The following is a 27,273-nucleotide window of genomic DNA, read 5'->3' on the forward strand; positions in this document are numbered from 1 at the left end:
TAAACCTTCCAGAAAGTCCCCTCAAGCTTTCTGAACTTGCTAATACATTGTAACCAGGATGCTGCCTTATCTTCATTCACTTCTGAACTACCTCATTGTCCAATACAGACTACATCAGCCCAACCAGAACTATCACATACAAATCATTTTTTAGGCCCCAAAACTCCCCTTGTTTGTGTTTTGTTTTGGTTTGGGTTTTTTTTGTTTGTTTGTTTTTGTTTGTTTGTTTGTTTGTTTTTGGTTTTTTGTTGGTTTTTTTTTTTTCCAGTGACTTATATTTAGTCCATTCCTTCTGGGAAAAAAAAATACATTAAAAAAAATAATAAAACAAATAAATAATTAAATAAAAAGTAGAGACGTAAGAGAGAGGAAATTCTGTCTGACATTTTTGTATTGGGAAGGATACTGGACTTGGAGTCAAGATATAACTTTTTGATGCAGGTTGAACAATTTCCCCTCAGTTCCCCCATTGCTGTCTATCTGGGCTCACCGAGTATAAAGCCTTAGGTTGGGCTTAGTAGAGCACTGGTAGATACGTGCGGGGATACTTATAAAGCAGCAGAAAGCTGAAACACACACTTTAAACTTTCTTAATACAGCTATTAAAATTGCAAAAGCCAGCGTACGACTGTGAAAGTAACTAGTGCGCTGAGATGCTCCGTACGCAAACATTTTGCTGCGTTTTTCTGATGGAGCAGGTCACAGCAGCACCACTTCCAGCGCCTGACCAGGTCGCAAGGAGCGGCGGACGGAGGCAAGAGTGTCCCACGCCCTCCTCGGAGTGGGACAGGGCGCTAAATTACGGGACCTTCCCCAGGCACGCCCCGACATTGTTTCCCACCTGCACCGAGACCTTTCACGACTTTGGGAATCGGCATTTTAGAGGTGACTCTTCGCTCGTCCTTTTCCCACCCCGTCTGGATTCCGCAGTAGCGCTTGCGGCCCTGCGGAGGGAGCCCGTCCGCCACCGCCGCTCGCTCACCCGCGCTCACCGCCTTGGAAAGCGCCAGGAGCCAGAGCTCTGCCTGCCGGAGAGGGCAACATGCGGGAAAGAGCTGCACAGCGCAAGCTGTGCCAGCCCGGGCTGTGTCCCGAGGGCAGGCTCAGCCTTCCCCACGAGAAATGTTGCGTCTCTCATGGAAATGGTGACTCTAAGCAACCTAGCTTAATTTTAGGGGATTTGCCACCTCCTGGAAGCGTAGGCAAGTTGTGTTACTTACAGAAACTGAATAGTTGAGAAAGATTAAAAATATTTGTGCAAAATAAATATTTTGCTTGCAGTAGGACATATAGGGAATGTCAATGCCACAGAACTTCCAAGACCAGATCTTTTACACAGAATCATAGAATAATTTAAGGTTGAACAAGACCTTTAAGATCTCTATGCCCAACCACTGACAGCACTGCCAAGTCCACCACTAAACCATGCCCCCAAGTGTCACACTTACATGTCTTCTAAATACCTCTAGGGATGCTGATACCACCACTTCCCCAGATAACCTGTTCGAGTGCTTGACCACCCTTTCAGTGAAGAAATTTTTCCTAATATCCTAAACTTCCATTGGCACAACTAGAGGCCATTTCCTCTTGTCCTACTACTTGTTACTTGAAAGAACAGAGTGATGTCCTCCTTACTACAATGTTCTTGTAGGTAGTTGTAGAGAGCAATAAGACCCCCACAGCCTCCTTTTGCCCAGACTAAACAAGCCCAGCTCCCTCAATCACTCTCCATAAGACTTGTGCTCAAGTGTGTGTACTGAAGACACTTTCCACACCTCAGTGTTCGAGTGACAATGAATATAGTCAAAGAATACCCTTGCACAGCAGTATTCTTTTCACAGCCTTCTGTCTGTAAAAACATTGTGTGAAAACAGAAGACTGCAGTGACAAGGGCCTTTTAGTCCCTACTTTATCAGATTGACAATCTCTCCAATTGAATAATTTTAATTATCTTCCTCAGTTCATTTTTTAAATTTGTTGTGTCCTTGTAGACCAGAACTGTGCACTATACTCAGGAGTATACTAAGATTTCCCTCAAAGCAGTGAACTGCCTTCTGTCTTGCTCCCAATACAATTCCTGATGACACCTTATGCCTCTGTTGTTTAGAGTTTGGGTTTTTGGTTGGTTTTTTTTTTGGGAGGGGGTGCTGTTGCAGTTTCAGTCAAAGATTTCAGAGAGCTGACATCAGCAACTTCAAGATTTCATTAACTTAGACTTCCAGGTTTGACAGGGTTTATGCTTTACCTTACACTGATCTCCTTCTTAAAGCCTATCTTTTTACCCATCCCCTTTTGTCAGGCCTTCCAGAGTTCTTTACACCAGCACAACATCTGATTACCTAAAAGAGTTTAACATCATGCAAGTATCAGTCCATGTGCATTCCCTTTTCTGGGTCATTGATGAAAATCAAAGATTGTTGCATAAAACAACATAAGTAAGCTCAAACATTTTTGGGAGAGAGATTTTCTGACTTTACCTAAGAAAGTAAGGAAAAGTACTCTCTGCTTCCATCCTTCAACCATATTTCCAACTTAGCACAAGACATTTACTTGAATTCCATGACAATTCTGTTTGACAGCTTTTAGTAAGAAAGCTGCACAAATGCTCTTTTAAAATACAACTATGTTCCCTGTTTTGTGCTTGTCCGTGCACTTCCTGACTCACAAACCTGCTGGAAGTCCGTGATTGTGTCACTATCTCCCTTCACAGAAACTAAACTGGCCCTTTCCCATCGCACTGTCTTCATTCATTGGCTCTGTGATCATACCTTTTTATGGTATTGGCCTTTCAATATAAGTAGGAACAACTCTCAAGGTAATATCAAGTTTAAAATTATACTCTTGTTTCCAGTATAGATAAAAAACCTTCCCTTTATTTCTCTTTTAATTGTGACTAAAACAATTGCATCAGAAGTATTTTACTAGCAAAACAATTCAGATTAAATATACGTAATTTATATACTGAGCCCTTCACACAGGAACAGGCTTTTGACATGTAGGAGGGAGACTTTCTACTTGCAGGTGTAGTGATTTGACTCAGAGAAAGAAAAATTTGTTCATTTATTGGTGCTCCTCTTCAACTAAATAGCTGATACTATTATGAACATGAGTTAACTTTACAACTAATTTTAGTATCTCATATGTCTCTAAAGTAATTTGCAAGGAAGCCACATGGAAACAGTGACTTTAGATGACTGGAATTTTTAGACTCTTACTGTCTGTGTGTGTGCTGTTTCCAACAATGTCTCCTTGTAAACAAAAATCAAACAGCTGAATAAGACAGTGATGCTCAGAATCTACTAGCTTCAATACACATGCAATATAAATTATGAAGTTTAAAAGTGCCACCTTCATCTTAGTGCTAACAAGTCTGATTCTACCAGAAATACCTAGTTATGCCTGTTTGTGGCTGTTTTCTAATAGGAAGACAAGAGTCATTAAGTACTGGTACTTCACATAAACAACCAAACCAAACCAAATCAAACCCAACAAGAACAAAACTAGAGAGAACATGAGGATGCGATGTTATTCTTCAGGGCAAGGACCACAGAAAGCCTTTCACTTCACCTTACTCATCTGCTTTCTTCATTAAATAGTTAATAGCTACACTGGGACACCATTAAGATTAAATGACCTATTAAAGTAAGTCAGACTATTAAAGCAAGAAGCATTACCCCCTCACAAAACATGTCCTCACGAGTCAGCTGCAGATGTATCTTTATCTCCAGCTTTTTCCTAAAAAGGTTATTGCCTATTTGGAGGCATGTATGGGAAGAGAACAATAAAATGCTTCATGTCACAGTAATCACAGAAGCAAAAACATAAATTAGATTTTTAATGTCCTAAAACAGAATCTGTCTCTTCAGTGCAGTCAGGAAATGATGGTGCAAATTTTGCTGTCAACCAGGGCGTCCTTTATGCCTTAACAAATCAAGCCATCTTGCCATCTGATAGGAACAGGAGCACTAAGACACAAACCTTCCATCTTCTAAAACAAATTTGTTGTTATGGTTTTTTACTAGTTTTTTTTATTCTAGTATGACTTAACAGCTGCTTTGTTGCTAAATGGAATCTTCTTGCTGACAATATTTGCACAATGTATTCCTACAATTTAGCACTAATAAAACCTATGGAAGCCAGCATGTAAAAAATCACATTAGTAAGGGGAAAAATTTATTCTTCCCTTGGTGCGTTGCAGGTAGGTACGACAGTAGTGAATACAGTAGTAAATTAATATTTTGGGAGCCTGTACCAGCAGTTTTTCTTCCCCTGGTGATTAGCTCAGTTTGTCAGTGAATTAAATTAGTTTCTCCTCTGAGTTACCTATAATTGATTTAAGTGCTCTCCATCCTTAATTGAGATGTAGGATAGGAGGTGGGAGAGGTTAGTACATAACTTGAATATTCTTAAGCAATGCCATTAGCATTAAAAAATGGTAAAAAATTAAGAACTTTCTACCGTAAGTTGTATCTGTAAACTGAGCATCTCAGTTGTTCAGTTCCAAGAAATCAAATGAAAGTAATTCCATGGAAAACTTGAGTGCCTAAAATTTACAAGTATTTGACCAAACAAATGGGGGATGTCAATATGGACATAACTAAGCACATTGTACTAAACCTTTGTAGTATTCGATCAACCTCTTTCCTCTTGATTAAACATTAGTATATTAAGCATTTAATACTTTAACATATTGTGCTCATAAAATGCTGGGTATTTTTTAGTTGCTCTGTCTGGTGCTTTCTTTCTTCTACTCATACTTTCTGCTTTTACCATTCCACTGTCTGCCCTCTGTTTAAATCTACTTACTTTAATGTCCCATTGAATTTCAGTCTACTGAAGGCATTACACTCAGTCTCCTTCATTTTTATGTAAATAGGAGATGCTATTTAGAGAGTCCCACAGAGTAAGCAGTGACTGGACCTTCACCTTGAGTGTCAGCTTCCTAGAAACTCCCCATGCTCTCCTTTGAAAGACACAAATTGTTCAGAATCCTGTTTCCTTGGCTGCTTTCACAGCCCAAAAGCTCAGCTTTGTTGTGGGCCAGCAGTTATATTGTCTAGAGCACTCTTTCTTAAAAGTTAAATCTCACCATTCTTTTAGTTCTGTTTTGCTGTAGCACTTGAGACCTAAATCACAGAACAGGTGCTTTACTGTCAAGAAAAAAAAAAAATCTATGAATCATGCAGATTTCAGATAAGTATCATTAAATGAAAGGTTTCAAGAAGCTCCAAAATAAACTAACTAAGTGTTACTTTTATTTTTGCCCCCTATTTTTTTCTCCAGAAGGATTCATCCAGTACCAGAAGGGAATCAAGTAACAATATTTAAATTAAAAACTACTTATATCATAGTCAAAAGAAATACTAATCTAGCCATGGCTTAAACAACACTTGCTACAGTCTGTTAAATGTATAAAATAATACTCCTATCTCACATAATCAGCAGGCTACTTGGAATTATTTTTTTTTATTTGTAAAAATATATAACTTTATCAAAACTCGAATTCTTAAGTTAATTTTTAAGTTATATTTGGAAATAAAAACCTCCATATTACCTTTGGAAATTAATAAGTAAAAAGCTCTTACTGTATTTTTACCACTGAAACTTTGGTGTGACATTTAGCAGAATTCCTCTTTGCCATATAAAAGCTTCAGAAAAACAATTTGGCAAGCTACATTCCTGGTTTGTTGAGTAAACCAGTTCTCTTAAAGTTCACCAGAATTTCTCCCTAGAGATAGTTTGATTTAAATTCAAAGAATTATGCAACAGTTTTTCTTAAATCATCTTGAAGCCTCACCTTTTCAAACAAGATTTAGTAGCGTGACAAGACAAACTATGACCTCTTTAGAAAGAGGCATGATTAAATCTAAGTCTGTAACTAGTCCTCTTGAACTCAAATAAATGCTATATTTAAGTGCTATTAGAAGAACAGTGTTATGAAAAGAAGAAAGAGCACTCTGCTATGTCAAGTCTCATAATGAGATCACAAGATCTAAATGTGGACCTATCATTCCACATTAACCCTTAAACGTAAAAGCCAACCTCAAGGGATGTCCTTTGGATAATTTTTTTCCCCCTTTTAATAACAGATGGAGTCTTACCATTCTATCTTAAATTTGCCTGATCTTTTCTATTAAAAAGCATAACACAGGCATTTATTGTTTCACTAATATTTAGTTTTCTGTGTTAATATTTTTCATGCCAGCTACCTTCTTTACGCTGAGTAATTTTGGAAAGTTTATCTAAAATGTTTCTGGAAGCAAATTTAATGGAAACTTTTTCATACACATAAGAATAGTATCATGTTTTTATTAAAAACACCCAGTTCTCAAACAAGAACAACAGCCATCAATTTAGAGGAGGCAGGACAGAAATTAGACAATGCCATGGGTGGAAAGAGTAGCTAAAGCATTTTCTCTGGCAGTAGTTTAATTTTACTGTGGTTTACCTGTAATTTGAAATTACACCTTAAAGCTTTTTTTCCTACAGAATTTGAAACTGGGCCCATGCAGAAGAAAGCAGTGCAACAACTTAGTTTGGTACAAGCATCAGAGATGTCTGAATTGCATTTAAAGCATCAACTATACCAGTGAACCATAAAGAAATCAGGATGATCCTCCCAAGTGGTCAGTTTCCATCTTCCCCTTCTAATGAAGGAAATCAAATGCAAAAACTACTCAGAAAAAATGCTCCATTTGAAAGTTCAAACACTCAAGTTACATAACATCGAAACTACTGTGATTTTTTTTAAGAACATTACTCGCTTCCCGTATTGCATATAAATTGATGGGATCTGTAAGGTTCAAATCAAGTTAAACTTACAAGATACTTGGAAAACTGAATCAAAATCTGATTACATAAGGTGTAAAGTTTTCCTTTTATTCTTCTCTTAGATTAGTTAGTCTACAATTCATCAACTAATATGAAGGTGATGTAATAAATAGATAATAGATAATAGATAATAGATAATAGATAATAGATAATAGATAATAGATAATAGATAATAGATAATAGATAATAGATAATAGATAATAGATAATAGATAATAGACAATAGATAATAGATAATGATAGATACAAATACGAATAGATAATTTTTCATAACTTGGTATTTATGCAATAACACTACCACACTTAGATTTTTACCTCTGTGAGACACTTCCACCACAATCATAGATGCACGTTACTGGAAGAGTGGTTTGGACGACACATAGTAGCGGTACATGGGAGCGTTCTGAGTAACTTTATAAACATATATAAAAATGAAATTATAAAACTTGGACTCCTCTGAAAACAAAGAAAAAACATGATCTCTTAATGCTTCTTTGTAAATATTTTCACTGTTACAGTACTGCTTTTTCCTACCCTATCAGCTTCTCCTAATAATGTTTCCAATGGAACTTTCTTTATGATCTAGTGCAGGAATATAGGGGATTTGGAGCTTTGTCTCAAGCAAGAGATTTCCCATGTGCTACATGATTCCCATGTAGGAGCTGTAGCAGCTGTAACAGGATCATCAGGGAAAGTGTATTTCATTATACTCAATGAGGTTGAAAAAATGACATCAGGGTACTGCCAGTTGTAACATGTGGCTTATTTAATTAGGTACAAGTAGTGGGAGAACTCCCCAAATTAACTACATCTGAGACAATTACTACATACACAACATGAATGCTTGAGAGCTCTGATCTCCAGATATTACCTTCAAAATGTCCACATGCAGCACTCTTACTCTCTAAATGGTTACCTTGGGTGTTGCGTGACTTGGCCTGTGCAGGGAAGCACATAATTACTATCACAGATGAAAAATAGTGGCAAACTGGGAGATTCACTTCACAGCTTACTTCTGATCTAGATTAAAATGCTACTGAAGACACATCCATACCTCCCAACAAAATAAGGCCATCACCTGGTCCAGGAAAGGAGACTATGCTTTAGTTGCAGGGTTAACTGGAAGGAATGCCTGGCCAGTGGATTTGACCAGTTTTCTTTCTACCATTTATAGCAAATAATCTAATTTCAGTGGCTTTATAAATCATATACTTTAAAACCTTCATAATCCATTTGGGTGATGTGAAAGAATAAATGTTGCAGGTATTCAGTACGGGTGTATCACTTCCTGGAGCTCTTGCGTGCACGAATGAAATTTGGGGAATTACTGTTAAAAGACTGAGGGGGGTTTTAGGAAAAATGTGGTTTTGCCTTGCATAGTATCACAAGATTGGGGGGGGGGGGAAGCAGTTACGTTCTATTAAAACTTTAGTTTATACATTTAAGAGGGAAAGTTGTAAATCCATTTTAAGTACAACACACGTGTGAGAAACTTGGGCGGCTTATACATTAGGACAATCCTCACTGGAACTCCGTTGACGCTCCTTCACAAACACCAGGACGCCTCCTAGAGCAAACACCCCGACAGGCTGAGAAGGCAGCCCCCGAAGGCGCGTAAAGCAGCCCAAATCCCACCCCCGGCGCCGGGCGCTTCCCGCCGGGCAGAGCGCGCGGTGTGAGGGGCAAAGCTCCGCCCGCGCCCGCCCCTCACGGCGCCACGCGCGGGGTGAGGGGGCAGCGGGAGGCGGCGCCATTTTGGGAGCGGGAGGTCGGCGGCGCTGCCTCTCACGCGGCCGGGAGCCGCTGCTTTGAGGTTTGTGTCCTCCCTCACCCCGCGTATGGCTGCGGCGGCTGCTGCTCGGCCGGGCCGCGAAGGGAAGCCCCTTCTCCTCCGTCGCTGCCGCTGCTGCTACCGACCTGTGCCACAGCCGGGCGGGGAAGGGGCAGCGTGGGGATGGCGGTGTCAGCGCGCAAGAGCCGGCGGCTGCTGAGGTTGTGTGACGTGGGCGCCGCGCTGAGGGAAGTGTTTGTGTGTGGGTGACAGGAGTGGGCTTTGCACCGTGGGGAAGGGAGGGACGGGGCGGCTGATGCACCTCCCCGAGGCGCCTTCGCCTCGGACACGCCGCTGCCAGCCCGGTGTGGGAGCAGCGCCTGCTTGCCCTGGCTCCCAGCTGTGTCCTGGCGCCGTGTAAGGGGCGCTGGGCTCTGCGCCTTGTGACCGCCGTACCCACGCCGTGCAAGGAAAGCCTTCCAGTTCCCCCGTCTGTAGGTTCTGCCAAATAGGCCTTATTTTTCCGTTGTGGAAAGATATTGTACAGGTGGAGTTAAAGGCCTTGAGTTAGTTAGTTGATGGAACCTTCTGGATGTTTCACAGGTCAGTTAAAATGGTACATAAGTCTGGCATTCCCGTGTGCCGGCTCGGATTCAGTGCTTATGACCAGTTCTTTACAGAAATGATATACACCCGAACTTGCCCTGTTCAAGAGGTGAGAGTGTCAGAGACTGCGCTTCCCTTGGGCATACTTGCTCTGTCCTCACCAAGGATGCAGGTGGATATGCTTTTGCATGCAGCTTCACTCTCTCCAAGGTTAGTGAGGGAAAGTCTGTTAGAAATTAGCAAAAAAGACTGTTCATATGTGGGACAGTGACAGAGCAGCATTTTCTGTCGTAGGACATCTTGCCATGTTTGCTGTTTTAATTCCACATCAGGAAATGGGATCTGCTTAAACACCATCCCAGAAGATGAGGACATAGAAGCTAATAAAGTAACTTTTTTTTTGCCTCAATACTGCTTTTGAGTGGAGGCAGAATAACTGGGGAGTGATTAGTAGTAATGTCATACGTGCTTTCTAATGTACAAAAATGAAGCACTAAGAAGCTGGAGGTATGCATAAAACACATAAATCATGAGAGGAGGAGAGAACATGGTACCAATTCTGAGGAAGAGAGAGAGTTGCATGGCCATGTTTCTTCCCCTTCTGACAGTAATGCTTTCTTCCAGGTACTAAAGTCAAGTGCGGACAATAACATCTCCTTGGTTTAGCCAGCTTGCGATTGAGAATGGCAGGTTTCCCTTCCTTTGGATGATAGGTGAGAAAGTGCCTGGAGTAACACATTTTCTTGCCAGTTTTGCAAGTGAACATGATGGGATAATGGTTACTTGCAAATCTTCCCATAACAATACCTACGTAATCCTTATAGATAAAGAAAAAAATTCTTTTCTTACCCAGGATGAGGGGCATGTGACACTTCATTAATTAATATTTAGTTGTGGAAAGTTTAAATGATTCAGAAAGCAGTAGAATAAACCTTCTAGTAGGAGAAACATGTTCTTTCCTGTTTGAAACTGCATTTATTTAAAGAGGAAGACTTTGCTCTTTATTGCATACTGTGTAGACTTCAAAATCCAAGAAATCAGACTAATAGATGGATAATGGCATGTCATAATGGTTAGTGCCATCTTGCTTTGTAATAACTTGTCTCTGAACCTGTCTGTAACTTAGTGGTTTAATTACCAGAATGCAGTCTACTTGGTACAGGGATTTTTTGATTTTTTGATTTTTGTGTGTGTGTATATTTAATTTTATAGATGTGCCAGCAAGTGCTCTTGGTTCCTAACAAAAGTCTTAAGTAGTTCCAAAACCAGAACCATAAGAACAGATTGCAGCTTTGATTTTAAGTCTTACTTGACTAGCTCTAAATTACAAATGCCAGCCAGCACGTGTTTGATTGGTGTTAAATTAATTAGTTGAGTTTGGTTCATGTCACAGAAAGCAATCCTCATAGTTGAAGTATTTGCATTTTTGCTGGTCATATTAGTTGTGATGTCAGGCATCAGTTTGTGCATTGGAAATCGGTGTATGCTTATCTTTAAAAGATTTCAAACACTTGGCAGAATAATAGTAGAGAACAGAAGTAGCATAGGTCAAAGATTTTTGATGTAATAATTCTTCAAATAGTCACATTCTAAAAGCATTATTTGTAAATTATTTAAGGCCTATCGTAAAACATGGCTGCAGGACTGATACAGCACTAATGTAGTTTTTACTAAGGATGTAATGATAAGTAAAGTAGTAATAAGTCTTGTTTAAACCATACTTGTGACAGGTGATGTCTGTTTTTCTTCTGGGTGAGTACATTATAGTTGTGTCCATGGAGAGTGTGATGTTATAGGCCTGAATAACTTCAGCTTTTTTTATACTTTACTTCAAAAATGTGAATGCTGATAATGTATCCATTCTTTTTTCTAAGATGCTTCATGCTGAAAATACAGTAAGGCTCTTGGAGTATCAGGATGAAATCAGAATTGAACCATATTCTAAAAGAATGAAGTCAACAGAAGGGGCTTGTGGGGAACTCCCTGTTGATGGTAACAAATATACTCAGAAGAAAGTGGATGTTGAGAGAAAATCAAATGATTGCATACCTATGTGTGCCTTGGATAACGAAGGGCAACGTGAAATGGAGAAGCAAGAGAAAATACCTACTGGTGCCTTGGGATCCTTGAATGAAGTTCTCCCTGAAAATAATCCAGTACTTAGTCAGCCAGTTGATTTAGAAACTGTGCAGAATATAAATCCTCCATTTGAATCAATAAATTACTCTAAAGTTGAAGAAGAGAAGGACCCTTTTATTACAAATAATGCTGGTGAAGATAGTGTTGAAAAAAGCAGTACGTCATTTTCAGTAAACAGAAATAAATCAGATGAAGACTTTTTTACAAGCAAAGATTTTATAGGACCTATTTACAAGCCTACTAAAAGTAACAAACAAGACAAATCTGGCAATTGCAATGAATGTAGGAACACTGGAGGAGATGAGAATGAATTACATGAGAACAGATGTAAAAGAAAGGAGGTGAAGAAGATGCAGGCTGTTTCTGCCACTGTACCAGAAATAGATGATGAACTGGATCAGTTCTATAAAGAAATTCACCAGTTGGAAAATGAAAGTTTAGATACTAATGTTCAGGAAAAAGAAACTGAAATTTCTCAGGAACAACACTCTCCATTTAACTCTAGTCAGAGCTCACAAGAGAACTATCAACCTGTACTTTTGGGCAGTCCACAGCCACATTATGAGAATGGACAGTGTTCTTTGGGGGAACAGAACAGTCAGAACACAAACAATGAGCAGCAGTTAGTTGTGGAAACAGGTGTCTGGAAAACTGAAAATACCTGTAATAATGGCCAGGTAGATTCTTGGAACTGTTCAGTGCCTGAATTCAGACCTGCTTGGCAGACTAGAGCATCTTTCACAAAATCTCAGGGACCTTTTCCTTCTAGATTCAATCATCAATCCCATTTTCAGATATTTAATCCCCCACCACGAATCCCAAATGTTCCCCCTTTTCAGAATGAGGGACTTCCTTATGAAAGTTACCATCATTACCATGGAAATACTGATATCAACAGTCATGGTCCATTGCTTGATCAAAATACCAACTATTCTTGTCATACTGACATCCATACTACTCAGGTCTTCAGGAATGGGAGTAATGATCAGGATGGACTCCAAAGTAATGGTTTCTGTGAAACCAGAGAAGAGTGTTGGAAGGATCCAAAAGCTGACAGTACAGAAGGCGTGCACAGCTTTTCTTCATTGCAATTATCAGAAGAAAGATTCAGTTCACAGAAATTGCTTTTAGTCTTAAGAGGCCTACCAGGTTCAGGGAAAACAACACTTTCTCGGTAAGTAAAGACTTAAAGCTTGAGAAGTTTATTCAAGTAAAGTTTTTTAAGAATTTAAATCTATCTGTAAGCAGTAAGGAAACTTTGTTAATTAGGCTATTAAAATGCAGTAGTTTAATGCTGTCATTTGTACTAAAAGAGTGCAAGCGACAATAAATACTAAAAAGATTTACTTGGGGGCTTTGTGTCGGTCAGAGTTTTGATGAACAGGAGCTCTTGTGTGTTAAATTTAAAATGTTGAGCATCCATTAAACTGCATAGTCTTTTATTCTAAGTTTTCATACTAGTATGTGATGGCCTGCTGCTTTTTTTTAATTCTTAAATTCCCTAATTTAAAAAAACTTCCTATTAAATCTAACAAAGTCAATTTGACTGAACCAGAGGTCCTTTTTCATGCCCATGCAAGAATTTTCAAAGGCCATTAGAAGAGTGCTGCTACTCTGAAAATACTTGGTTTTGGTCTATTGATGAAACTGAGCATTATGTCATTCCCTTTTTTCATAGTATGGTCTGCTAATTGCTCTTCCTTATTTGTGAACAGCATAAGAGAAAAGTCTTTTTTTTTTCTTAAAAATGTACTTGTTGAAGTCTGGCAGGGTTAAAAGCAGGTACCACCTCAAGTTTGGATTTTTCCTTGCCTATTTTAAAAAGCACAAAAAGTGGATAGAGCACCAGACACTACCTGTATTAAGTGAAAGTTTCTCTTGTGTATATAAAAAAAGAAGTCGCTAAATAGCACTTACAGAGTTTCATCCAGAAACATCATCACAGATAGAATGTCTTCTTGTAGTTTCATCTGTTTTGTGGGAGGAGTCTGTGAAATAGATACATGGTCATGTTCTTATTTGCTTTTTTATTTAAAGGAGTGACATTCTGTTAATGGATTTTTTCCTGATATTTAGGAGATAGTCATCCCCATATTACAGCTAGAAATCTCTAATAGGTATTTTTCTTAAAAGTTTCAGTAATTTTCACTAAAATTTTTTTATAGTTACTGATTGCTGTATTTTGCAAACATGCATTTTTGAAGCTGCATGTCCTCATTAAATATTGCTGCAATAATTCCTTTTATATGTGAAGGCACTATAAAAAAAAATTAAAAATAATCCAGTAGAAAAAATGCTGCCTCATTCAGTTCAGAGATTGGATAATACTTAATATGAAGATACCAAATACATTTGTTTTCCATATTTGGTGTGCTAAATTGTCTCTAAATCTTTCTCCAAATACATGATTCATATAATCTGAAAAATGCTAAATTTCTTCAGGTTTTTAAGTATACATATTTGTGGTTTTTTTCATCTCTCATTAGTGAGATCAGCTACTAATTTTATTTAGCAGATGGGAAAGTGGGTACTATGAGATCAAGGTTAAGAATAGTTACCAAAAGTGAGTGCAGAATTTGAACAGCATGTTTTTCAGTTACATGCAGTTTCATATGTTTAATGCTTGGTTGCAATTATTCATTCCCATGAAATCATGAGTCTTGGATACCTTGGGGAAAAAACATCCCGGAAGTAATGGGTGCCAATGGAGAAAATATCTTTATTATTGGTTAAGTCTTAATAAACATCTTTTGAACAGGTTTTTCTATTTAACATAGAATTCTGCAGCATAGACTAGGAGAGCCATGATGTTCTATCTGATGTCATGTTAGCACCCAAAAGTACCTTTGGAGATGCAGCATTTTTGGCACCTGCAGACAAACCTCTACCATTTGTGCCAGTAAAATAACTGTGAAGGAAAAGCAGAAACCTGACAGTCTGTGGATCAGCACTAGGGGGGAATGAGGTGGATCTTGCAAGTGGGTTTCCCCACTTGTGACAGCAGAGCCAGTAGTGAGACCTTGGAATCTCAAAGTTCTATTTGTGTTTTGTGCTGAGTAAGGCTTTTTAAGTACAGATGCTTTTCTTCCCGCTCACAAACTTGACTTGTGTCTGTCTTGAGTCTTCCATTGAAGTTTTTTGGTTTGACTCTTCCATTCCAACTAAGCAGTTGTAATTATGGGCACATTTTTTGGAAGAGAGTAGTGGATGTGAGCTTGTCCATTGTTCTGCTTGGAGGAGGTCTGTCACTGTCACTGGATCAGGCCAGGTATGTCTTTGTCAAGCCTGATCTTAAAAACACTACAGATATTCCTGTGGTCTCATCAAACTTCTCTAGTACAGTACAAACCACCTAAGTAAGGAAGTTCTTCCTAATCTCCAGACTGAAGTTCCCAAACCATAATTTGCATGTCCTGTGTAGTAACATGTGTTGTTACATGGTAGAATATGGCTCATCTTCTTGCAGCTTCCCTTCTGATAAGGGACAGTTTTATTCACTGTAACGGGCTGACATCAGACCTTTTGCTGTCTCCACTGCCAGAATAAACAAGTCCAGCTGCTATTAACCTCTCCTTGGAGGCTGCGTCATGGCTTGTAGCCATCTTGGTAGCCATCTGTTCAGCCCTCCCATGTTTTTCAGCATGTCTTTTGAACTGGGAAGTCCTACGCTGGACACAGTATTTCAGAACTGACCACACAAGCTCCAGGCAGAATGTGGGTGATACCTTCTCAGATGATCTACTGGCCACACTTCCTCTACTAAAGCCCAGGTTGTGATTTGCCCCGCCTTTGGTGAGATTACACCATTCACTCATCTCATTTGATGTCCACTGTAATCCTCACTCTTTTCAACAGAGCTGCTCAACCACTCACTTTCCTGCCTGTGCTGAGGCTTAGGTTTCATCAGTTGTAGAACTTTACTCCTTCCTTGTTGAGCTTCCTGGTGTTTTGCTTAGCCCAGTTCTCAGGTTTCTCTGTGGCCTTCTGGACAGAAGCCTCACTGTTCAGCTAAATGTTGAGCATCACTGCTAATTTGGTGTCATCAGCAAGTTCTTTGCCTCATCATCCAGGTGAGACAGTACTGAGTGAAGATAGTGGAAAAGTGGTCTTGGTATACCCTTTGTTGTTCTGTGCTTGTTACTGGCTGAGAGATGATGCTGGAAGCTTTGATAATTTCTGAGTATGCTGCATTCATCACTTGGTCCTTATTGACAACAGCACTTGCTTCACGAGGGAGTGCATTCTGATAAGTAAAGAGTGACTGTCTGTTGCAAACCCCACATTGGCTCTTCCTGGTTACCTTAATTTCCTGAACATATTTGGAAATAGATTCCGAGGACGCACTCTCATTGTTTGCAGAACAAAGCTTAGGTGAGGTTGAGCAGCCATTAGCTCTTTGGGTCTTTGTCTTTACTTGCCTTAAATATGAGCATAAGGCTCGTTTGGGAGGTCCCCTCATCTCATGGATTTTCCTGTGTCCACCTGACTTAGGCAGTCCTAGCCCCTGAGGCTCAAACAAAATCCAGTTTCTTAACCATCCATTTCCATTTTTGTTTTTCTGTTCATATCCAATCATGGCTTTTGATCTGTGCTCACAAAAGCCATATCTGCTTCTAAATTCTAGGCTGATTTCTTCAGTTCTGTCTCCATCCCATTTCTTCCCAGATTAATTCTTTCCCTGTTTCAGTCAGTATACTCTCTCTTTCCCAACTTCATTATAGCAGTGTCTTCCCTCTGCTTCACTCTGCCTTGGCCCTGTTTACTAGCTCTACTGCCAGTACCAAGTTGCTTGTTCCAGTGTTTATACCACGATGCTTCCCGTGTCCTCCTGTTCTAGGCCAATTTTGTTCCTTCTGTTGCCATTCTTGTGTGGGGAGAAATGTGTTGTTATAATGCAGTTTTGGTCCTGAATCAGCTTCCTGCCACTGCCAGATTGCTCTGTTTAGGATTGGGTTTACTTTTGCAGTGAGAATCATGAGTTATTTTCACTAATATTTGCCATGCACATGACATTTTAAAGTTGTATACTTTGGGCAGATTTACAGAAAATTTTTGCAGGGCAAACAAAAGCATGTACTTTGTCAAATTTCACTTCCTCAGTCCAAAGCTTCTCAGAGAAAAGCTTGGAATAACAAAATACTATACAAATGCTTTTTCTTCCCCTTGGTTTTGGAAGAGATTGAGCATTTAGTTAAAAATGTTTGAAAACCGTTTGGCCAGAGAGGTACCCAGCAGTGCTAGCTTTAGCCCAAGTAACCAAAGTCTGCTACAATTAGAAGTAGATTATAATGTGATCTTGCAGTACTGGGAAAAGTTACAGGAAAAGAGACTTGTGTTTTTAAAATATTTTGGTACTGAAGCTGGCAGCAATTGCAATTTGCCTTTTCTCCATAAATATCTAAGCATTAATTTGAATAAAAGGGTGCTTAATGAAATTGAAAGAACAAATACTGGTGTCATTTAAGAAGTCCGTTTTTAATTAAATCCAGTAATATATAAAGACAGTTGTGTTTCTCTGGGTCCATTCTTCTCAGAGCAAAATCTTCTGAAGGGAAGAGTTGGGAGTTGGTGTTTATAGCTGAATGTAGAAACAGTGGTGTGCTGTTGCTTCTAATTATGTATTTATTTAAACAGTGTTGCAAATTGTGCTTTTAGAGGAACGTTTACAAAGCTCAATAATGCTGCATATTTTGAAACTATAGTTATTGACTACTTTTTTCCTCATCCACAATATGGTAGCTGTTTTAAATAGGTGAATTACTCAATTCTGAGATACCTTCTTTATTATAAAATCATTTATCAAAGTAGGCTAACCAGGATACAGACTTAGGGGCTATTTTAGTTTTAAAGAAAAAAGATTTGTATGTGTGCATGCACACATGCACTGGAAAAAATGTGTACTGGTTTCAACATGAGATTTTTGTATGTCAGGATAATAGCTTCTATTAGATCAGATAGCATTTCTGGAAAAAGTAGGTGAGCTGCTTTAATTTCAATATCCTACTGTGTTCAAAGGTGGGTGTTTGCTTGGAGGGAAGGTTTAGGGTGAAAAAGATGTACTACAGCAGCTGGGCAATATGCTACTCATTTCAAGCATGTGCACATATGGATGCTGACTAATCTATAATTTGACTCTCATTAGAAATACATTTATCTTTTTTTCATCTCTTGAAAGTGGAATATCATCTCTGTGGGTTTAGATAGTAATGATGCTTTCTTTCTATAGATATGCTTTTTTGTTCTTTCTGTTCTCTAGTTCATGGGCCTGGGATAAATTTTATTTCCAAATGCATGTTAGAGGTAAATTAATTATTCCATATGAGGTCAATCAATAGTTTTCTATTTTGAATTTTAAAAGTTTAAATACTGTATATTCTGAAAGAGGTAATTGTCAGGTTTTTAAAATGTTATGTTTTATGATTTAATTTCACAATTTAGAAAGAGGTTCTAGTCATTACCATAATATATGAAGTTTCAGTTCATAAACTCATGACTTTGTGATAGCTTGTGTGTTGTGTGTGGGGTAAGGGCTCTGTTACTCTGGCCTCTTTGGTAACTACTTTGCCTTCTCAAATTCTGTGGGTTTAGGATTATTGCAAATACAGTTCCATATATTAAATCTGTTATTTAAGTTATATTGATTAATTAATAATTGTGGTGTACTCTGAACTTCAAGAAATATTAACAAACTATTTCAGTAATTGTTAATGGGTTTGCAAGATTTCTGAACCCTTTTCACTGTATTTCTTTATTGCTGCTAATGATGTTTGGAAGATACAACAGAAGAATTTGAGTGAGTTATTCTCCAGAACATGAGCAAATACCAGTCAGTTCTTAGAAATAAAAATGAAAATCCATGTCATATTAGTGCTGATTTGTCAGTTCATACATTCCTATAGAAACCTGATGGTCAGGCCCCTAGGAATTGAAGGGGTGTGTACATCTACACAGCCAGTAGAAGAATCCCAGATATTATTTGCTATCTTTTTTATTAAGGCAGATGGTTCTTTAGGATATGTGTATATACATTCAGCACACAAGGAGTGAATGTGGAAGATGGATCCAGTTTTTCTAGTGCTATTAATTGGAAAATGTAGCATAGGGTAAATAAGAATTGAAATCACGTGTGAAATCACAGCCAAGTAACTTAATGAATATAAATTTGTTAAATATTTTATACAAGAGAAGAAGAGGGATAAAAAATTTGCTGCTATGTGTAGTGAATGATTTACGTCTGACATTTGATCTATTTAGAACAAAAATAGATGATTAACCCTTCTGCACTCTTCTAAACCAGTGTAATACACACACTATTAACGTATCTAGGCTCTAGCAAAACCAATTGTTTATCAGTGTTCAAATAAAGTGGCTGCACTTTAGGTGTATCATGCTCTGCTTTCTAAAATAGCATTGCTATTTGTCCTGAAGCAACCTTAAAGCTCTGGAAAAGGAAGAACAAGAAAGAAATAAGTTTGCATGCAGCTTTGATCACGTTACTTGACATTGCACCATTAGTTGTTCCTTCTGGTCTTTAGTCATCTGAATTTTATTGTACATATGTCTGTATCTGAAAAACAGAAACAACCAGCAGCATAGTTGTGGGACAGTAAACCTGGAGGAGTATAAACTGGCAGGTAATACGGCGTCCCAGTCATTAAACTGTGATCTATAATGGGCCTGCTGTTGGTGACAGGTGGCAAAACAGAAAATTCTTTGTGTAGGAATTACATTTAAGTGGCTAGCTTAGAACTAGCACATCTTTGTTCCCCTGAATTATTTGGGATCTGGCCAATTATTTTTTGCTGCTGCCTCAGCAGTAGTGCAGTCCCACCTATTGCTAGTGCAGTTTGGCTTTTGTAGCCTGTGGGTGTGTTGCCTATTTCTGAGCTGGAATAGTTGCCTAAATTTCTATAAGACAATGATATCTGAGTGTTGCAGTGGGCTCTACATACTCTTTGGCACTAACTGGCTGTTTTCTGTTTTCAGATTTAAATAATGCCATAGGATTAAAATGAGACAAGGAGGCTTAAAGTCCAATCTACATCTATTCTGTAGACTGGACTTTAAACAAAACTGTACTGTTGTTTCAGTTATAGAAGGTTTTCCTTTAAGTGCCAGTTTCCAAGGACTTTCTGAAACTAGGTTTACATTTGGCAAAATGCGGAGTTCTCATGATCAGATTGCTTTCTAGACATATTTCCAAGTGAGGATTGAGATGGAAAATGTTAGCAAATACATTCAGTTATTATGAGGTACTTGGAACTTACTCTAGTATAGCTGTAAAATTAGATGGGTACAAACATCTCTTGGGAGTGGAGAAGGAACAACAAATACAGAAATAGTAGAGAGAGGAAATACTGCTTTGATTTGGATTAGAATTATTGGTAATAGATATGGGTGTGCTTTTTATAAATCTGTTTGAAGTTTGCAAGAAGTTCAGAAGTAGATCACACTTCAGTTTATTTTAATTATATTTTTAAAATTTGTTTATCTGAAAATTGAAAGTGAATATATTTTTGTGTTTTCCTTTAACAGTGTTCTGCTTGGTCAGAGTCGTGATGGCATTGTGCTCAGCACTGATGATTATTTTCGTCAGCAGTATGGATACTCCTATAATGCTGCTCAGCTTGGTGATGCCCATGAGTGGAACCGGAAGAGAGGTTGGAATGAATGAGAGGCATCCTTTTACACTGTGTTACATAGAGGAAATAAAAGTGTAGCATAACATGTCTGAGTATTAATAGTCAGTATGGAAAGGAGTATATATATTTTAGCAAAGCATATATAATAGTATTTCAAGTATTTCTTGTACTTTAATTCATGTATATACACACATTAAATTTAACACTTCTACAAGGTTCAGAGTTAAAAATAGATAACCTTGTTTCTTTGGGCATCAGGTTCTTGTTTCTACTTCTTTTCATTCCTGTATGTACCTTTTATTCTTTCTTTTAGAACACAGTGTTTCAGTCAGAGTAGATTAGTGAAAGAAAATCTGGGGCATTTTATTTATTTATTTTTTTTATTAGAGTGACATGTGGTTTATTAACTTGCACAATTTTTCATTGCAGCAAAGCAAGCAATGGAGCAGGGAAAATCTCCAGTTATAATAGATAACACTAATACTCAAGCCTGGGAAATGAAGCCATATGTGGAAGTGGTAGGTTTTGTTGCATGATTGTCACCTGTAAAAATTTTTCAAACTTACACTTGCATGTGATAAGTTGATACGTTTTGTCCAGAAACATTTTTACTCAAGTTTTTAAAGAGAGAAACTGCTTATTGATAATGATGAGTATTTGGTGTGGCAATAATTTAGATAAATTCAAAGATTGACTTAATTTGCTTATCCTGCAATGAAAGCTAAGACAGGTTGGAGGTAAGTGAAATTCAGCATAGTACCGCAGCAGAGTACACTGCTGCATCTGTTTATTATGCTTGTCTTTTATTTTTTCTTATGTTTTATGTGATCATGATACATCTCACACATTTCTTTGCTTGCTGCAGGCTCTAGAAAAAGGATACAGAGTGGAATTTCATGAGCCAGATACTTGGTGGAAGTTTGATCCAGAAGAATTAGAAAAGTAAGGTTTCCCTTACAGAAATCTGTAGGTTTCCCTACAGAAATAGAGATGGACAGATAAATATGCATGCATAAGTATATATGCAGAAAGTTTAATTTCATTCAAAATACTTTCTCAAGTTCTTTACTAGTAGTATGAAATGTGTTTTATTTAAATGGGAATTTTGAGGTGTTCCTTTACATGGGAGTTTTATGGATAAACAAATACACTAATAAATGCCATCTCCATCTTGTTGGCTCAAAACGTCGGTATTAATATTTTATTGGACATGTGTAGATGTGACTTAGAGTACTGTTGAACATGGGTCATTGAACTTCTGGGTTCTAAGAGTGCTTGGGAAGCTGCTTTTTCTTCCTTTTTGTCTCAGATATATCCGTTTTAGGAATCTGAGGTATCAGACCAGCCCAGGGATATTTCTTAATTTGAAAAGTAGTGTAATGTTTTTACAGTTGATGATAGAGTTCTATCACCAGTTTTTGTTCTATATGCATTCAGCTGACTTTGCCTCCAGTTGTTTTGGCACGAAGTACATGTCTAATGCTTGCATTACTGACTTGGACTTCATTGTGTTCATAAATGTTCTAAAGTTTTCACCTTTTGCTCCTAGGCTACCACTCACTTATTTCTAGAGATGGAGTTCTCTGTCTTGTAGAATGATAGTAAAGTTTTCTAGTTTGGCATGCAGGACAGCCAAGTTAGGAATCTTAGTAATCAGGCACTTCTAAGATACTGAGCATGAGATTTCCATTACGTGAAACAGACTAATTTTCCAGGAAAGCTCGTGTTTCCACATGATCTTAACAAGCAATGGGATGAACAGTTGTGTTGTTACTGTTGAATTTTATTGTCCAATTATTAATTGTGGGAGTAAAGTTGATACCTTTCCCAGAGCAAAACCCTTGAACTGTGAAGTGCTGTTTCTAGGAATCTTCTAAAACCTGGTAATATTTTAGCAGTTTTGGCTGCTTTAAATATTTAAACAGAGGCCCATTGCCTGGAAACTTTATTTTTTGGGAATTTTAGAAAGGTTGTGATGTAAGTTTTCATTTTGTTCTTCAATTCCTTTGGGAGAGGGCTTCTCAGTTTTGTTTCATCAGCAAGCTTGCTGAGGGTACAGTTGTGGAGGGTAGTATGGAAGCATTTAGTAGTGGCAGAACTTTGTTTTTATCACTAGGTTCTGTGTTCTTCCATGCAAAACAGTCTTCTTCCTCCTCCTATCTGTAAGGTGCTTTTGCTCATATGTCTGCTTTGGTTCAGATAGATGACTTTATGCTCTGTCAGCATAGCCAAGCTGCCAAAGAGTGAGTGAAGACATGCCTGAAGAGGAGATACCAGTATTAAATGACACTATACAGCAAATTGATTTCTTTTTTTAAAACAGTTTCTATGCTTGATGCAATTTTGCTGTTGGTGATTTTATTATCCTGCCTTGTTCTGCTACGAAAAGTACTTCATCTTTTATGAAGTGATTATGCACAAGTCCATTCAGTTGTGGATGAGTGTGCACTTTATGTCCAGAGCACTTGAACTGTAATCGTTTTCCAGGAGTACTAAGATAGGGAAAATATTAAATAACTTTCTGCTTCCAACATTTGGCATTAAAAGACTTAGACTTGCTCTTCTCATTTTTTGTCTGTCATGAATATCAAGTGCTTTATAAAATACAGGTATTTCTAGAGGGTTGACTTTTTTCTTTACCATTAACCTTGTTCATATTCGTGAATAAAATCAAAACTGCTGAGACTCACCAAGTGATTAGTTCAACATGCAGCTGCTCCTGGGCTGCTTTAACACAATATATAAATTATAGAAGCATTTAAACAATGAGCCATATGTGATGATGACTTCAGCTTCTGGTGTTGTCTCAGGGAAGAGTGTCTGTGAGAGAAATGGTCTGCTTAAACATTTTCCTCACAAAAAGAAAGCTGATAAAATCAAAATGACCTCTAAGGAGCCAGTGTCATTTTGAATAGTTCTGAGATCACTAATTCTGTTTCCATTCTGAACGTGAAACTAGTGTGGTACCTGCAGTGTGCTTTGAACCCTTGTCAACTTGATACTTAGTTCTTTGTTGTAATAATACTCAAAGTCCTGAGGGGACTGGGTGGTGAGGAATCAGTCTTCTAAAATATTTCTGTAGGAATATCATCTTTCCAGTGTAGCCTGTTTGTTCCCAGTGTTGATTCCTCCTCTACAGTGCTGAACAAGTTGGTATGGCCCATACCTCTTCTGTCCCTGGCAGAAACCACAAAGATGCAGAAATATTTTCCCTGTTGGTTTTTGTGGACGTAATTTACCTTGGACAAGGTTTCTTGGCAATAAAAAGTATTGGATATTGAGAAATGTTTGTTTATGCTATGAAAACCTTTTGTTTCTGTATCATGTCTCTTCTTTTAGATTAATTTCTGTTACAGTTCTGTCAATTCTCTGACATGCAGTTTGTGCGTGAGGCTTGTGGTTTTCTTCTGGTAGAGACTGAAATTCTCTGCTAACATGGATTTTAAGGTCCTATTCCATAGATACTGAGGAGATACATATATCTCTAATGTAATGTCTAGTAGCTCAGGTTCTTAACAGACCAATTTGTCCCTGAAAGTTGCTTGTCACTGAGCACTACAAGAATAGGACAGCACTTTTGATACCTTTTCCCTTACATGTGTTTCAGTACATTTCTAAGTTTACAACAAGTGTCAGTTACAACTAGTAGGTAGAAGTGTTGTGAGCATGTTGTTTTGGTTCAGAACTAAAGTTCTGTTATTTTATAGAGATGTTTCATGATGAGAAAATACTCTGTCGTTAAGCCTTGAAACAGTGTAGTTGCATATTTTATGCTAGTTTGAACATTTCTTTCATAAGGAGTAGTCTATGCTATTATTCATCCCTCTACTCATTACCTAGTACACCATGTAAAATCTGATGAATAAATAGTAAAATCCTTCTAGGGTAATTCAGGTGCATAGTTATAGTGAATGACATATTTGTGTATGAAGAAGAATAACTAATAATTGTTTATTGTTACTCTATGTATGCAGCTGTGAATTGTTAAACTTTAACACAAGTTGAATGCCTAGAGAATGAGAATATAGTGTAATAAAAGCAAGAAAAAACTGACAATTTAGTTTTTTTTTTCAAGACTGTAACATGAATTATTTTTATATATATATATATATATATATATATACACTTACATATAACTATATCTAACTATAAACGTACCAGGCAATTTATTGAAATTTTTGTTTTTGTAGGAGGAATAAGCATGGGGTCACTCGTGAGAAGATTGCTCAGATGTTGGAACGATACGAATATCAAATATCCATCCCTATTGTCATGAATTCAGTGGTACCTCCCCACAAAAACACTCAAAGACCACCTCTGCAGAGAAGACATAGGTGGGGAGACAATACAGACTCATGGCGTTCTTTCAGTACTTCCAGTAGCCAGTAACAAAGTTGCAGTCAGTTAATAAGAATCTGTCATTTGCCCTTTTAAAACACATCATTACCTCCAATAAAGTAGTGATCTTCTGTGTTTTAAATAGGCCTATTTCAAGACCCATTTTCTTCTGGAGGATTTTCTTTTAATGGACTTGCATGTAAATAAAATTGTACATTTCATGATTTTTAAAACTTTATTTATTAAAGTTGTAAGACCTTGGATTTTAGTAAAATATTTAATATAGTATGGCATATAGCAGAGTCTTTCTTCATAAATCTAAGACAATGATGTTGTCATATATTAGGTAACTGTTGAGCAGATTTTTTTAAAGAAGGGGTCATTTTAATCTTTTAAAAGAGAAGTAAAGCCCAAGAAGAGGAGTTTATTTACACAACAGTCAATTTTAATGATTGGCATTTTCTTCTTACCTTTTTGGAGATTTTTTTGAAAGCAGTTATGTTCTAGGTTGTCTTTTAGTTCTATTTGTTATGTATTGCCAATTGGCAAAATTTTGGTATGTGTTTATTGGTTTCAGTTAAGAGGTTTGATTTTTTTATTGTTGTTTTGTTGTTTTTTTATGTTTTTCTTTTCTTTTTTTGATCTCAGAAGTTCATGTGGCAGCTGAAGCAACATTCTGCCAGTACAGTATTTACCAGACATGAACTGTGCAACCTGAATTATTTTTTTATTTATTCTCATCAGTAGAGTATAAACTCTATGTGATGATGTCGGCACACAATGAACTTATTTTGTGCTGACTGAAAAAAAACCCTAAATTTTATCACTAAATCACTGAAATTTTACAGCTGTGTCTTTTTAAGCCAGTTTCTTTCATTTGTGATAAAAATGAAGTTTTAAAGAACAAGGCTGTCAATTCCCAGTCCGCAGTTGGGAGGAATCAATTCAGTATAATTAGTGGATATAATTCTGTAAAACCATCTTGCATTCCTAATTTTGGCATAGCCGATGTAATCTGTTTAGCACATGATGAAGAATGAACCAGCATGGAGACTGACTAACTTACTGCTCTTTTTCTCTTAAAAAAATGATGAATTTGTAAGTGCTCACTTTGCCTTTTTTCTAACAGCTTGCTGTATTAATAAAATATATTTGTGTTCAGTATTGTTGAAGTAGCTCAGTGCAACAGTTTGTATTTTCAGGCTCATAGGATTTTATACAGATGACCATTATTACTAACCTGCTATCTGAAATAACCTAACTATGCTTGACTTCCTTATATGCTGAATGACCAAGTGTTGACTAGGAAATTTTGTCAAGAACATGAGTATGTAACTAAAAGAATTTAGATGGTTATCTATTGCTCACTTTGTGTCATAGTATCAGAATTTTAAAAATTGCAAAGCCAACGTAATTTTTTTTAAAATTGTAGACAATTTTTTGGATAGGCCCTAAAAATTACTTTGTCAATAAAGTCTGAATACCATGAGAGCGGAAAATTCAGGTATATAATGAAGTATCTTTCTGTGGTTTTCCACACCTATTGTGCAAATTTGTTTTAATTATTTGAAACAGAATTTAAAATGTTTCATTAGTGCATGCATTGTTAATATATTGAATTATGTATATGTGTAGAAAGGAGGCTTCTCAACTATATTATCTTCCTTCATTGTCTTATTCATATCAAATATCCTACTGTATTTTAGTTTTTATTGTTATCTTTTTTCATGTCTCAAAAGAATCATGGATATCATTGTAAATGCTCAGTAATACTTTAATTATGCCAAAGTTTTTATATTTAAACATGAAAGCACTTTTCAAGTGTGGGGGAGATAAAAAGGTTTTAGACCCATTTACTCTATTTTACTGTAAGCTTTAACATGATAAAATTTATTGAGGCTTATGTAATACACGGTGTGGTAAGGCATTGCAAAAAAGAGCTTATTATTGAAGATAGAAATGGGGTTGTTGAGCAGTCTTTATTTGAATAGGTACTAATTCATACTGTTTTAAGACAGTGCAGCTTTCCTTGTGTTACCTTTTTAATAATTGGTGCAGGGGAGTGTTTTTGCTGTGCTAAGCATGCTGATCAGTAGGCCTGCTATTTGAAAAGGACACTGAGGAAAGGGAAGTTTTGTGATTTGTGTATCAAACATTTGTAAATTGCTTCATCTATACAGCTGTATTCTAAGGTAAGTACAGTGACATGATAGGTGAAAACTCACTGGAATTACTGTCAGTGTAACACTTCCCTGTTTTATGGTGTAATCGTATTTTATGAGGATATGGCACAGTTCACAGACAAACATATCTCAGAAGCTGATTTTACACTACACTATTTATAGGTAAAAAATTATGTGAAATACGTGTCACAGGTACTGAATTTCTCATGCCTTCAAAACCAAGTATGTCCCAGAAGTGTTAGAATTTGCTCCTCAGCTATACAGGGAGGGGATCTGGAAATTCTTACTGTCTGTACTTCCTATACAGCACTTCTATTAATGTACCTAGAATGAAGGTTACCCATTGTTCACTTTTTTAATAAATTGCTAGTTCGTCATATCTCATGAAATAATAATGTCAGGTTGGGGCTTTATTAAATTTAATTAATGCATGGAACTGCTATATTATAAATACAAATCCTGAGTTTCTCCTGCATACTTGAAACTAGTTGGATATTTGGTAAGTACATTTAAGACTTAACTTTTCTAAGCGTGAAATTTAAATGAAAATTAATTTCTAGAACATACATAAATTGGTTCATATAGCGGACCACTTAGCATCAGCTGTATAGGGGAAAGTGGTTCTAGTTTTACTGCTTCATCTAAGCTGCTGTTTCGTGGTTTATTGGTTTACTGCCTGAATTATCAAGAGTTATCATTGGCATTTCTTTGGGTGAATTAGTTTACCTGCTTTAATTTAGAATGGGCAAGAAAAAAATCACCAC

The 27,273-nt window shown here is 37.3% G+C and overlaps 1 protein-coding gene across 6 annotated transcripts in view; it reads left to right on the top strand.

Annotated features, from left to right (window-relative positions):
• The first annotated feature begins 8,515 nt into the window (after positions 1–8,515).
• Positions 8,516–27,273, top strand: part of N4BP2L2 (NEDD4 binding protein 2 like 2) — a 40,312-nt gene continuing 21,554 nt past the window's right edge. For 3 of the 6 annotated variants that reach the window (XM_058843895.1, XM_058844150.1, XM_058844317.1), the window contains exons 1-7: positions 8,516–8,643; positions 9,832–9,920; positions 11,082–12,520; positions 19,882–20,006; positions 20,418–20,506; positions 20,854–20,930; positions 24,179–24,322. In XM_058843895.1, coding sequence (XP_058699878.1) covers positions 11,082–12,520; positions 19,882–20,006; positions 20,418–20,506; positions 20,854–20,930; positions 24,179–24,322 — 1,874 coding nt within the window. In that variant the 5' untranslated portion in view covers positions 8,516–8,643; positions 9,832–9,920. The other 3 variants (XM_058844234.1, XM_058843988.1, XM_058844069.1) reach the window with 3 other exon arrangements.

This window comes from Poecile atricapillus, chromosome 1 (genome assembly GCF_030490865.1).
Source record: "Poecile atricapillus isolate bPoeAtr1 chromosome 1, bPoeAtr1.hap1, whole genome shotgun sequence".
Taxonomy (NCBI): Eukaryota; Metazoa; Chordata; class Aves; order Passeriformes; family Paridae; genus Poecile; species Poecile atricapillus.